The 12,500-nt window shown below is 44.8% G+C and overlaps 1 protein-coding gene across 1 annotated transcript in view; it reads left to right on the forward strand.

The window, feature by feature from the left end:
• The window catches only part of LOC128437237 (dorsal-ventral patterning tolloid-like protein 1), a 36,862-nt gene that overhangs the window by 10,977 nt on the left and 13,385 nt on the right, over window positions 1-12,500 (forward strand). The window contains 13 exon segments of the mRNA XM_053419302.1: window positions 2,231-2,353; window positions 2,448-2,528; window positions 3,739-3,912; window positions 4,046-4,163; window positions 5,991-6,169; window positions 6,710-6,815; window positions 8,154-8,278; window positions 9,853-9,968; window positions 10,242-10,344; window positions 10,587-10,703; window positions 11,515-11,660; window positions 12,200-12,395; window positions 12,491-12,500. The exon segment at window positions 12,491-12,500 is cut by the window's right edge and continues 116 nt beyond it. Coding sequence (XP_053275277.1) covers window positions 2,231-2,353; window positions 2,448-2,528; window positions 3,739-3,912; window positions 4,046-4,163; window positions 5,991-6,169; window positions 6,710-6,815; window positions 8,154-8,278; window positions 9,853-9,968; window positions 10,242-10,344; window positions 10,587-10,703; window positions 11,515-11,660; window positions 12,200-12,395; window positions 12,491-12,500 — 1,594 coding nt within the window.

Genomic DNA, 12,500 nt, shown 5'->3' on the forward strand with positions numbered 1-12,500 from the left:
GTTTGTGATGATCTCTGCTGGACGTTCACACTGGTGCTTGTTTTCTGCAGCTTTCCTGTAGATCTAGAAGTTACCTCCTGAAACACTTTGTCCCCCCCGCTCTGCTCCTTATTGATCTCTGGGTTAGATGCTGTGCCGCCAATAAAAGAAGGAACAAGATCAATTTTCTCTATTTAAGGTTATTATTTACATGTGCAATACAAAACACACTGAAGCTCAAGCAATCGGGCATTAAAATACTTTTTTAATGTGTGCATTTTACAGTCTCTGGCCCTTTCCCAAGAGATAAGTGAATCCTTAACCCTGTTAGTCGTGCATCGCTTCAAGGTGCCCGTGAGAGACATGGAACATGGGGGGAGCTGCTCCCTTGAAGGCGCCTGGTTGCTTTTTCGTGTGTTTAAACTCATATGTAGGATGTGAAAGATGGAGGTGAAATAAAAAAACACAAATCTACAAAAAGGAGACATCACCCGGAGTCGCACTGTGTAAAAGGAAAATCTGGAGAAGGCATCAATCCCATTCACAGGGCATGTGTTGATAATTATGGATTCTGAAAAGATGAGTGGGTTTTGCTGACATGTGAGTCAATTCTTATTGTTAATTGTGTGGAAATAATATTTTTGATAATACAGTAATATCTTTAATAATGCACCAGGTCCAAGAGCTTCCTGGTAAGATAAAAAAACATGAATTATCTGAGAACCTCTGGATCGAATCGGGACCGAGGGAATCGGAACTGAATTGATTCCACGGAATTAGTTGTGTTGCCCAGGAAAGAGGAAGGATGATGGGGGGGAGAGTGGTATGTGTGTGTGTGTGTGTGTGTGTGTGTGTGTCTGTGTGTGTCGCGCTCTCCCATTGATATTAACTACATACTTGGGTGAAGTTTGGTTGCAGGATCCCAGTGAGTGAAACTATTGCACCACATGTGTGTTGTGGTCTGAGAGAACTGTTCAAACGTAGAGAATCATTAACTAGAAGGTCAATCATTACCAAGGATAAAGAGAAACACCGAGTCACTTCCTGGTGTGAGATCTGTATCATGACTCCAATACTTACAAGAGCTGTTTTCTACTAAATCAAAAGGTTCTCACGTCTCTGAACGGGTCAAAACATTTTAACGGAGGTTCAGAGGAAATCAAATCAAAAAATTAAAAGCCTTGAAAACTCTGGACACTGTTCTGGAACCAGACTCCAGTTAATCAGGTCTGATTCGGTTCGGGTCCCGTGGTTCCTCTGTCTTTAGTCGGTCACTGCAGTGTTCTCAAAACTCTCAATTTACTCTCGACCCCCTGGTGGAGTTTCTGCAAACGACCGTGCCGCTGTTGTTGTGGTGACACTTCATTAATAAGATTATTCTCTTTCATGGCTCCGAGCCGAGCGGCCCGGAGGAGTCGTGTTCTCCAGTTCCGTCCCAACACGACATCTTAGGAACGCCTCCAGGGAACTCGTCAAGTTGGGTACTAGCATTGATTGGATTTTGGTGGTCAAGGTCAAGGTCAAGGTTTAACTCACGTTGTCTTGAGGAAACCTCGAGAGAGAATCCTTTCATATTCGGCACAAATGTTCATGTGGGCTGTGTCTGAAATCCCTCATTCACTAACCGCTACTTCTCTATAGAGGGAATTCTATGTAGACGAATATATTGTGAGGTCATCGGCAAGAAGAAAACAAAATGCTTTCCGACATATTTTCCTTGCTACAGTAATAATTGTCGTAGGATCATGACGTATAACAACAACAACAACTTCGGCTGGTGAAAAAATCCAACAATAACTTTTAAATGTTTATTTTACACTTGGTATAAAATACATCTAGTTCAAATACACGTTGAATGAGCATCTTTAAATGTAGAGATACACTTGCTTGCCTCAGTTTGTGCTTTGATGCTCTGGTTTGTTCGTATGCGTCTTTGCCACGAGCGCAATGCATGATGGTATATTTTGCTCGGTGAGTGAACATCGGTCCTACTTTTCATGATGCATTGTGGGAAACAAGGAGTTCACTATATAGAGGGGTATAAATAAATGTCTCTAAACATTCAGACAGCACTACAAAATGGATATACTGGACTATATAGTGATTGGTGAGTGATTTCAAAGTCAAGGATGAACTGTTAAGATTTGGGGCGCTCAAAGGTCAAAGGTCACAGTGGCCTCACCACACACATGTTTGATTGACGATGACACGATGCTGGTTGTGACTGTGGCGTCTTCTCTCTTCCTTCCAGCTGTTTTCTGGGGCGACATCGCTTTGGACGAGGAGGACCTGCGGATGTTCCAGATCGACAGGACGATAGACCTCACGCAGCACACACACATGCACACACACTCCCGGCAGGGCCACACGTCTGGTGAGTGGACTCAACGTAAAAGATGTTGAATCGTTCGCCAGTGGCGCGATGTCGATGTTTTAAATCTTGGCCCTTGTGTGTGTGTGTGTGTCAGGCGGCCTGGAGGAACATGACAACGCAAAGAAGAGAGGCTCGCTGTACCTGCTGCTGGACAGAATACGTAGATTTGGTTTCGGTAAGGACACAAAACATCTCGACTTGTCTCCAGAAACACAACCACACCGGTGGTTTTGCTTGTTTTAGCCGTTTAACCAAAACTACCATGGTTTACACGATGCACAAATTTGGGAAGCTTCTGGTTTCCATTCTTTTCTGTCCAGTCTCTTCTGCAGAAGCTTGGTTGAAGTTTGCAACTGCATCTATAGAAGTATGATGACATTTTAATTGTGATTTTAACTCATTAAGGTTTTAAGTGACTACCAGTTAAAAGCATAGACTGAATATAAAGATGGACGGCAAAAGTGAAGCCTGTGTGTTTGACCGCCCCCCTGGTGGCTTGCTGTGGTATAGGTCCTCAATGATGCGATTTTTGTCATTAGAGGTAGTTGTACTCACACAGATGGGATTGGATAGTGACACTGATGCCCGCAGTCCCCTTCTCGGAGCTGTACTGTGCAGAGTTGTGTTTTGCTTTGTGTATTTTAGCTGAAAACTTAAAATTAAAGACAGGTTTTGAAACTAAAAACATTTACTTGACAACCGTTAAATCTCTGAGCTCCGTTTCCAGGTTTGTTTGAAATCGTTGGAGCCTGAAGGTCTGAAAAGGTTCTTAAAAAACTGTAAAGAGTGTATTTGTAAACTTGCTAATTGCTAATGATGAAGTTTCCCCCCTGCGACCCCGTGCAGAGTGAAGCCGCAGGACGAGCGCACACCTTGTTTTCATCATCATAACGTGAAAACACTGAAAACCACACAAACCACTGGTTCTTTTTCTTAGGAGAGAAAGTCTGTGTTTTTCCGCGGTTTGTTTGACGATGAGAAAATCAGACGCGTGTGAAGCATAGAAACTCCACGACGGAGGTTACAGGCTGAGACACGTCGGGTTTCTCATTAAAGCAGATACTCAATACTGTAACCGGAGCTGGACTGTTGACAAATTCAAGATTCATTCCACGCTGCACATAGGAAAAGCCGTTGAGTCAGAATTCAGGAGAAAAGTTCCACTCATGCAGCGTGGGTTAAAAACCTCTTCAAATTAAATGTGAAGTCAAACGAGCTGCTTGACTTTTCTTCCTCTCTGATCCGAGAACAAACTCTGAAAGGTCACGTGTAAGAAATCCCACAGAATGGAAGCACCTCTATGAAGTTATATCTATAATAACATCTCTGTAATTTGTTCTGTTTGAACACAGGTGTTTTCACAGTCTCTTTCCGCACTCTGTTAGATTATCTCCCCAAGAACGTCAGCAAGGGAGCTGCCGGTCCCAAGAGCCAAACTGGGAAAGGTGGGAGGACTGGGAGCGCGGGGAAGAGCCGGACCCCTCGAGCGGCCACGTCTCGAGCGGAGAGGATATGGCCCGGAGGAGTGATCCCCTACGTCATAGGAGGAAACTTCACTGGTAAGCAACTCCCCTGGACGGCTGCCGGCCCTGCTCAGCACTAAAACACACACAGACACACACACACACACACACACACACACACACTGACTTTGAGTGTGTAAAAGTCGGATGTAAAATGTGTGTGTTCCAGGCAGCCAGAGGGCCATGTTCAAACAGGCCATGCGTCACTGGGAGAAACAGACGTGCGTAACTTTCATTGAGAAGACAGATGAGGAGAGCTACATCGTGTTCACCTACAGACCCTGTGGGTGAGTCTGGAAGATGTCTCTCTGTGTGTGTGTGTGTGTGTGTGTGTGTGTGTGTGTGTGTGTGTGTGTGTGTGTGCGTGTGTGTGTGTGCGTGTGTGTGTGCACCTCGAGCTCAGCGGTGACCTTGTCACAGCGAGAGACGATGCGGTCACTCAACAATGGCTCCGCTTTCCTTCCTGTCCTGCTCCTGTTTCCCCGTCCCACCAATCACACGCCGCTTTAAGTGTTTGTATGTTCGTGCAGCTCCTTTCGTTTTTTTTTGTTCTTACTCTGCAGAAGTGCATTGTTCTGTTGAGTGGCAACGCAGGGGGGGTCAGAGTGTGTTTGTACAGTGGTGGCACTGAACTGCTCTGGTGCTGTAAGGTTTCAGGACGGGGGGGGGGGGGGGGGGTCGTCACCGCAGGAGAGTGTGTGGAGGGAGCAGGATTCACACAATTCCAAGAATCGGCGGGAAAAGAATTTAATTGATTGACAAAGAATTACCCAACATGTTAATTTTATGAGTAATAATCAGCCACAGATACATAACTGGTTCCATGGAAATTAGGATTTGCTGCTTTTTCTTAAATGTGTCATGTTTTAATTAATTCAAAACATCAAATTTGAATATATCACTTTGAGACCTTGGTGATGTGCTGCATGCATTTTCGCTATTTTCTTTAAATGTATAGTTTCATAGATTTGTAGCATCTCAGAACACATTAATCTGTGGATTCTTTTTCAAATGTTTTCTTGATGTTCTTCACAAAAGATGCCAAATAATGATATTTCATTAAAACTCAAGAATTTTATACTAATGACACATTTTAACGCAATACCCCGACTAAACAATAAGAGAATTATCTGCACAATGTCTTCGTTCTTAGAATAATAAAATATCTCTAATAACCAAATCGCTTCCTTGGATGTGCAAACCTCTTTCTTTCAGTTGAACAGATGCACGACACGATTCAGTAAAGTTTCAGCCGAAGACGTTGATTCACAAACAGATCAGATTTTTAAACGTGGCTCCTCACAGGCGTCGAGATGAGCCTCAGATCTACATGTGAACTGATGATGCCAGTTGTCTCGTGTCCTGTGATTGGCTGCTTTCATCAGAGATTAGACACTTTAATCTGATGTATAAATATCCTGCAGCTTGGATTTGTGCTATTGGAGTGTGTGTGTGTGTGTGGGACAGAGAGAGACATAAAGAAAGAGGGGAAAGCCAGTCGTGATGGTGCAACCACAACAATACATTCGCTGCACCTGTTGTATGCTGTGTGTGTTGTGTGTGAAAGCGTTGTGTGTGTGTTGGTGAAGTAATTGTACCGATACAGCCGCTGCAAATCCTGCAAGAAAAGACTCGATCTACTCCAGTGACTCCTGATCCTCGGGCTGCAATCAGCTCGCTGGATAACTTTAATCAGATTTATTAGCCTGGCACGGATGTCTCGGCTAACCAGAATGAGAAAGAGAATGAACGCGTGTGTGTGAGTGAGTGTGCACTTGCTGTGTGTGTGTGTGTGTCTGCTCTGTGTGTGTTCTGTGAGCAGCGATGTGTGATGGGTTATGAAACCGCAGAGTTGTCGTGACGTCGTATGTGAATAAATCCCGATGCTTTGCGTCCTGTGGATGTGGGACGAGGCAGGAAATCCTGAAAAGACTTGTGTGCATGCAAGTGTGTGTGTTTGTGTGTGTGCGAGTGTGTGTGTGTGTGTGTGTGTGAGTGTGTGTGAGTTGAATACAACACTGCTGAGGCTTTTTTTTGTTGCTTTCACTGCCAAATGTGTAGTAAATGTCATCCGCCTATCTCCCTGCTATCAACTTCCTACTAATCCTTATTAGGTGTTGTTCCTATGTGGGTCGTCGTGGCAACGGGCCCCAGGCTATCTCCATAGGAAAGAACTGCGACAAGTTCGGCATCGTGGTGCACGAGCTCGGCCACGTCATCGGCTTCTGGCACGAGCACACGCGGCCCGACCGCGACGATCACGTGACCATCATCCGGGACAACATCCAACCAGGTGAGGCCAGACGGGTCCCCTGAGAGAGGCAGCGTGAACCAATCAGCTGCGGCCCTGTCCGGAGACGTGGAGGGACGATAGAAGTGTGTGTGTGTGTGTATGTGTGTGCGTGTGAGTGTGTGTGTGTGTGCTGTGAAGTCACCTCCACCTCCAGACTGATCTTATGATCTCAAATGCATCTTCAAGTCGTTTAATATGTGTCCTTTAAATGTCTATTCACGGTCATCGTCTATTTGCTCATGTGCTGCTGTTGTGTGTTGGTGTGTGTGTGTTTGTGTGTGTGTGTGTGTGTGTGTGCGTGTGTGTGTGTGTGTGTGTGTGTGTGTGTGTGTGTGTGTGCTGTGAAGTCACCTCCACCTCCACACTGACCTTATGCTCTCAAATACACCTTCAAGTCGTTTAATACGTGTCCTTTAAATGTCTATTCACAGTCATCGTATCGTTTCCCACTATTTGCTCATGTGCTGCTGTTGTGTGTTGGTGTGTGTGTGTGTTTGTGTGTGTGTGTGTGTGTGTGTGTTTGTGTGTGTGTGTTCCCAGGCCAAGAGTATAACTTCCTCAAGATGGAGCCAGGGGAGGTGAACTCCCTCGGGGAGCCGTATGATTTTGATAGCATCATGCACTACGCCCGGAACACCTTCTCACGGTAAACAACTGATCAGCTGAGATTTCCCAACTTTTTAAAGTCTGCTCTGTGTCTCGTAAAATGTCGAAGTTGTTGTTGATTGTTGTGGAATTCAGAGCTGCAGCTTCTGTCTCCCATTTGAAGTAACTATTAAATACAGCATGTTTTAAAAAGTGATGTATTATCTGTGTTGTCCTGGCTGCGTCACGAGCTCTGCTTTTACAAAGTGATAAAACAAACAAAACTGTCCAATGGAAAAAGAATAAAAACAGAGCAGGTATCACTGCCAAGAGCCGGAGTGAAGGGGGTTGTTGTTTTTATACCTTTGTGTTGATTTGTGTGTTGGTTGGAAAGTTAGATTAATGCAAAAGCTACTGGACAGACTACTATGGTGTCATATGTGTTAAAACTAACCCATTAAATATTGAAAAGGGGTCAAATTCAGTTTTTTAAAACATTTTGTATGATTTCTCAAATACTAATTATTGGATTTTGATGGAAAACATCATGTTGGGACTTATGTTTATGAGTTTGTGCAATGAATTTAAATGTTTTTTCATAACGCAACTGTTTGGCCTTGACGGGGGTTTGTGCTCTAATGAGTTCCATTCTGGGTTTCGTCCACATGTCTTGTTAAATCTCGTTAAAACATTTTTAGGTTTGACTGATGCTGCATATAATTTAAATAAATGACCTAGTTACAGATCCGAGGTTTCTCCAGGTATTACAACACACACACAGTTAATTGAAGACCATGTGACCCTCGGGGGATAAGTGGTATAGATAATGGAAGGATGTCTTAATCAGTAAACTTGTTATAACATTAAAACAAACCTTTAAGAGTCCTCAGCATGTGACTTTCTCTTGTGACCAGTGAAATCAAAATCTTAACAACCTCATGAAAGGTTCATATAAAGATAAAAATTAGAGGTCAACAAAACAGTTCTGTAGAGAAAAACAAGATGTTTCTTTTTAAACAATCCTCCATTAGAAACCTTTGAGTATCTGAGTTCTAATCAGACTCTCGCTCACGTGGACTTTTCCCTGATATAACATCGCATTAAAACCCGATGGAAGGTTTCCAGCATCGTGAAGTAACTTCGCAATCTTCAGACATCTCCTCCGTCTCAGGTCAGCCAGCTCCGATCTGGCAGCGAGAGGAGTCATGGGTTCACTTTACTACTTTTTTAATCTGAGCCATCCCTCCTCTGATGAACTCTCCCATTCCCCCACTCACACACTCGGGTGAACAATGGATCTCAGAACAAATCAAGTTATATCGTCGTGCAGATTAAATATTGTGCTGGAATGTCGTATTTAATCCGGAGGTGTTTATTGAATCTCTTGTCCTCCCTGCAGGGGGATGTTCCTCGACACCATCCTCCCGTCCCGAGATGAAAACGGCGTGCGGCCTGCTATCGGCCAGCGGACCAGGCTCAGTAAAGGAGACATTGCACAGGCAAGGAAGCTGTATAGATGTCCAGGTACTGATATAACTACTACCCGACCACAGTGTGTATTTTTTGTGTGTTTTTGTGTTGGTACGTGTGTGTTTGTGTGTTTGTTAGCTGCCGTCACAGCTGAGAAACAAAAGGATGACATCTGTTTATCTGCTCACATCTTCGGTGTGAGACTGACCCGTCCCCACTGTGTTCTCCGAGGCACAGCGGGGAGGTTAGGTCATTTATGTTTTGCACGTGACGCTGCCCGCTCGGTTTTCAGGTCTCAAACACACACACACACACACACTTGCACGCACACTCTCTCCTCCCATCAGTTCTTGTGCTCTTCTGGCATCGTCCTGGTCCCAGTCGAGCTGCCGTGACGTGATCTAGATCTGAGCCGTGATGTGATGTTGTAAAAGGTTCGAGATCACAAATTCACAAATTCCACACACACACACACACACACACACACACACACACACACACACACACACACACACACACATATTTCCTCCTATAATCCGACAATTATAGACTCTAGCTCATCGTGTATGATGATCGGTGCGTGAAAGAAATTCCCTCCAATTCTTTGTTTCCTTGTTTTCTTGTGCATGAATTCATTCACGTTGACCAATTTTGTTCAATAAATTAGCTTTTAATCTGAAAATATGCAATAATCAAAGGTGCATGTATTTATATATGTATCTATACACTTACACACGCTCTCTGTGTGTTCTTATATCGAATCTGTTTCTGATCCTGGCGAGAGAACAACACTGTGTTAGTGTGTCTCAGCTGGAGATGGATGCAGCGCCAACCTTATAAGGTCACATTTGAGTGATACCATATTCACTGACAGATGAACAGTGCCCCAGGGCATTGTGGGGGGAGAACAGCATGCATGATGGGAGAGGAGAGGCGCATTTGGCTAACCTCCTTTTGAGAGGGAGCGACGGCGATAAACTCAAAATGAAGCATAAATATAAAAAAAGGAAAAACAGCCGTTCCAGCTTTTCGATCTCTTATTTCTGTCTTCATTTGCAGTGATTAAAGAAATATGTCACTATTCTTAACTTGCAGTAAAAGAGGCTGCTGGGAATTTTATTTTTAAAGCTGCTGTGGGGTGATGGGGGTGTATGAATGGCCCCTGTGGTCAGACCTCACAAGTTTCTCTGATCCACACAGGAATATGAAATACAACCTCCTACGTGCAAAACTGAAAGAAACTAAAGACGACATTTTGTTTGGGAGGCCGATTTTAATTCCTTTACATTTCTAACAGTTTCCATATGGACGGGTCGGGTAATGCAGACATGAGGCTCAGAGAAGAGTGTGTGAGGCCGGGGGGATGTTGTTAAGATAAATTGTCTGATGTCTATTTATTTGTTTAGGGGTTAAATTGGCAGTTAAATAAAATAAGTTTGTGCCAATTGAGAATAATAAGAGATGAGAGAGCCAAGTGTTCTTTAGTAACATGCACAGGATTCAGCTGTAAGGATTATACCCAACAGCAGGACTTACCAGAGAAATGTAACTTCATCTGTGTGTGTGTGTGTGTGTGTGTGTGTGTGTGTGTGTGTGTGTGTGTGTGTGTGTGCGTGTGTGTTTTGCAGCATGCGGGGAGACGCTTCAAGAGTCAACGGGCAACTTCTCGTCTCCTGGTTACCCAAACGGATACCCCTCATACACGCACTGTGTGTGGAGAATATCTGTTACACCTGGAGAAAAGGTACACACACACACACACACACACATACACACACACACACACACACACACACACACACACACACACACACACACACACACACACACACACACACACACACATAGTAAGCATCCTGCAGAGTAAAGCCTGCATTGCCAGTAAAAATAAGCACATTGATTAAGTCTTATCACTTCAGGTACCGTCCTCCTCCTCTGGTCTGATTCCCGTCAGCTGCTCTCTGATAGATTTTTATTGACTTTATTAATTATGTGTGTTTTTCTTTCACTCGTTCAGATCGTTCTGAACTTCACCACCATGGACCTGTACAAGAGCAGCCTGTGCTGGTACGACTACATCGAGGTGCGGGACGGATACTGGAGGAAAGCTCCGCTGCTCGGTGAGATCCAGAGGCAGGCAGCCAATCACATGCACTGTGTCAGGATCAGTGGTGCAGCAGGAATCTGAATTATTACAAGAAGAAAAAGATGTTAAATTGTTCATATGGGAATAGTTCTTTCTGATTTGCCTTCATTGTATTGCTAAAAATGCATGTGTGTGTGTGTGTGTGTGTGTGTTTGTGTGTTGTGTGTGTGTGTGTGTGTGTGTGTGTGTGTGTGTGTGTGTGTGTGTGTTTCACAGGCAGGTTCTGTGGAGATAAAGTTCCTGACGTCTTGATTTCCACCGACAGCAGAATGTGGATTGAGTTCCGCAGCAGCAGCAACTGGGTGGGAAAGGGCTTTGCTGCTGTTTATGAAGGTAACTCCTCTTTTCTAACTGATAAACATGAAGTGTGTGAATCCACAGACTTCAAACTGACTGGGTTATGAAACCAGTAAGATCTCAATTTAGGCGACTGGGTGACTTCTGTGCATCGATTTCTTGGGATTTTCATTATTTATAGTGAAGCCAGCGTAAGTTTCAGGTGTTTTGGGGTCAGTGGAGTTACTGATAGCTCATCCTGTCTCTTTCTTTGTCCCTCTGTCTCTTTCCATGTCCATCTGTCTCTTTCTCTCCATCTCCTTCTGTGTCCCTCTGTCTCTTTCTGTGTCCCTCCGTTTCTTTCTGTTTCCCTCTGTCTCTTTCTGTGTCCCTCCGTCTCTTTCTGTCTCCCTCCGTCTCTTTCTGTCTGCCTCCGTCTCTTTCTCTGTCCCTCCGTCTCTTTCTCTGTCCCTCTGTCTCTTTCTGTCTCCCTCTGTCTCTTTCCATGTCCATCTGTCTCTTTCTCTCTCCCTCTGTCTCTTTCTCTCCATCTCCTTCTGTGTCCCTCTGTCTCTTTCTGTGTCCCTCCGTCTCTTTCTCTGTCCCTCTGTCTCTTTCTGTCTCCCTCTGTCTCTTTCCATGTCCATCTGTCTCTTTCTCTCTCCCTCTGTCTCTTTCTCTCCATCTCCTTCTGTGTCCCTCTGTCTCTTTCTGTGTCCCTCCGTCTCTTTCTGTGTCCCTCCGTCTCTTTCTGTGTCCCTCTATCTCTTTCTGTGTCCCTCTGTCTCTTCCTCTCTCCCTCCGTCTCTTTCTGTGTCCCTCTATCTCCCCTCTCTCCGTCTCTTTCTGTCTGTCCCCTCCTGAGCAGCGATCTGCGGGGGGGAGATCACCAAGGACTCGGGACAGATCCAGTCGCCCAACTACCCCGATGACTACAGACCGTCCAAAGAGTGTGTGTGGAGGATCACTGTGGCCGAGGGCTACAACGTGGGGCTCAGCTTCCAGGCCTTCGAGGTGACTCACTCCCTCCCTGTGTGCATGTGTGCGCTCATGTTTGTGTGTTTGTGTGTGTGTTTGTGTGTTTGTGTGTGTGGATGTGCGTGTGTAAGTGTGTGTGTGCTTAGGAATGTCTGGGTCAAATTTCATGCTTGTATAACTGCTAAGAAGTTAATAAAGTAGTGGTGCGTGTATGTGTGCGTGCACGGCTATGTGTGTGTGTGTGTGTGTGTGTGACAGTGTGCAGAGACACAGATCAGGCAGTTGAGGCTTAGCTCTGTAGTTGTTACGCTGTTAAAATGTCAGCGTGCTAAATGAGTCAGTGTGTTGCCGACCTGACGTCACACATGAACATTCAGCTCAAATCAACCTCTTAACATCTGCACCAGTCATTTCTTCTGTTAGAAAACAAGATAAGATAAGAAGCATAGTACACTAAATATCACTACACAAAATATCAGTATGCTATAAATACTGCATATACATTACATATGCATAGGTTTAAATTCACAATAGTACACAATATGATTGTATCGCTCACTGTGTGCGTTCTGCAGATCGAGAGACACGACAGTTGTGCCTACGACTACCTGGAGGTTCGGGACGGCCCCCTGGAGACCAGCCCCCTGATTGGTCGCTTCTGCGGCTATGACAAACCCGAGGACGTGCGCTCCACGTCCCACACGCTCTGGATGAAGTTTGTCTCAGACGGGACGGTCAACAAGGCCGGCTTTGCTGCTAACTTTTTCAAAGGTGTGTGTGTGTCTGTGTAATGGGTGTTGATTGTGTGTTGTGTGTTGATTCCTCATGTGTGTGAAAATGTGCTCTGACGTGTCTGTGTTTTCCAGAGGAGGACGA

The sequence above is a fragment of the Pleuronectes platessa genome, chromosome 3 (genome assembly GCF_947347685.1).
Source record: "Pleuronectes platessa chromosome 3, fPlePla1.1, whole genome shotgun sequence".
Classification (NCBI taxonomy): domain Eukaryota; kingdom Metazoa; phylum Chordata; class Actinopteri; order Pleuronectiformes; family Pleuronectidae; genus Pleuronectes; species Pleuronectes platessa.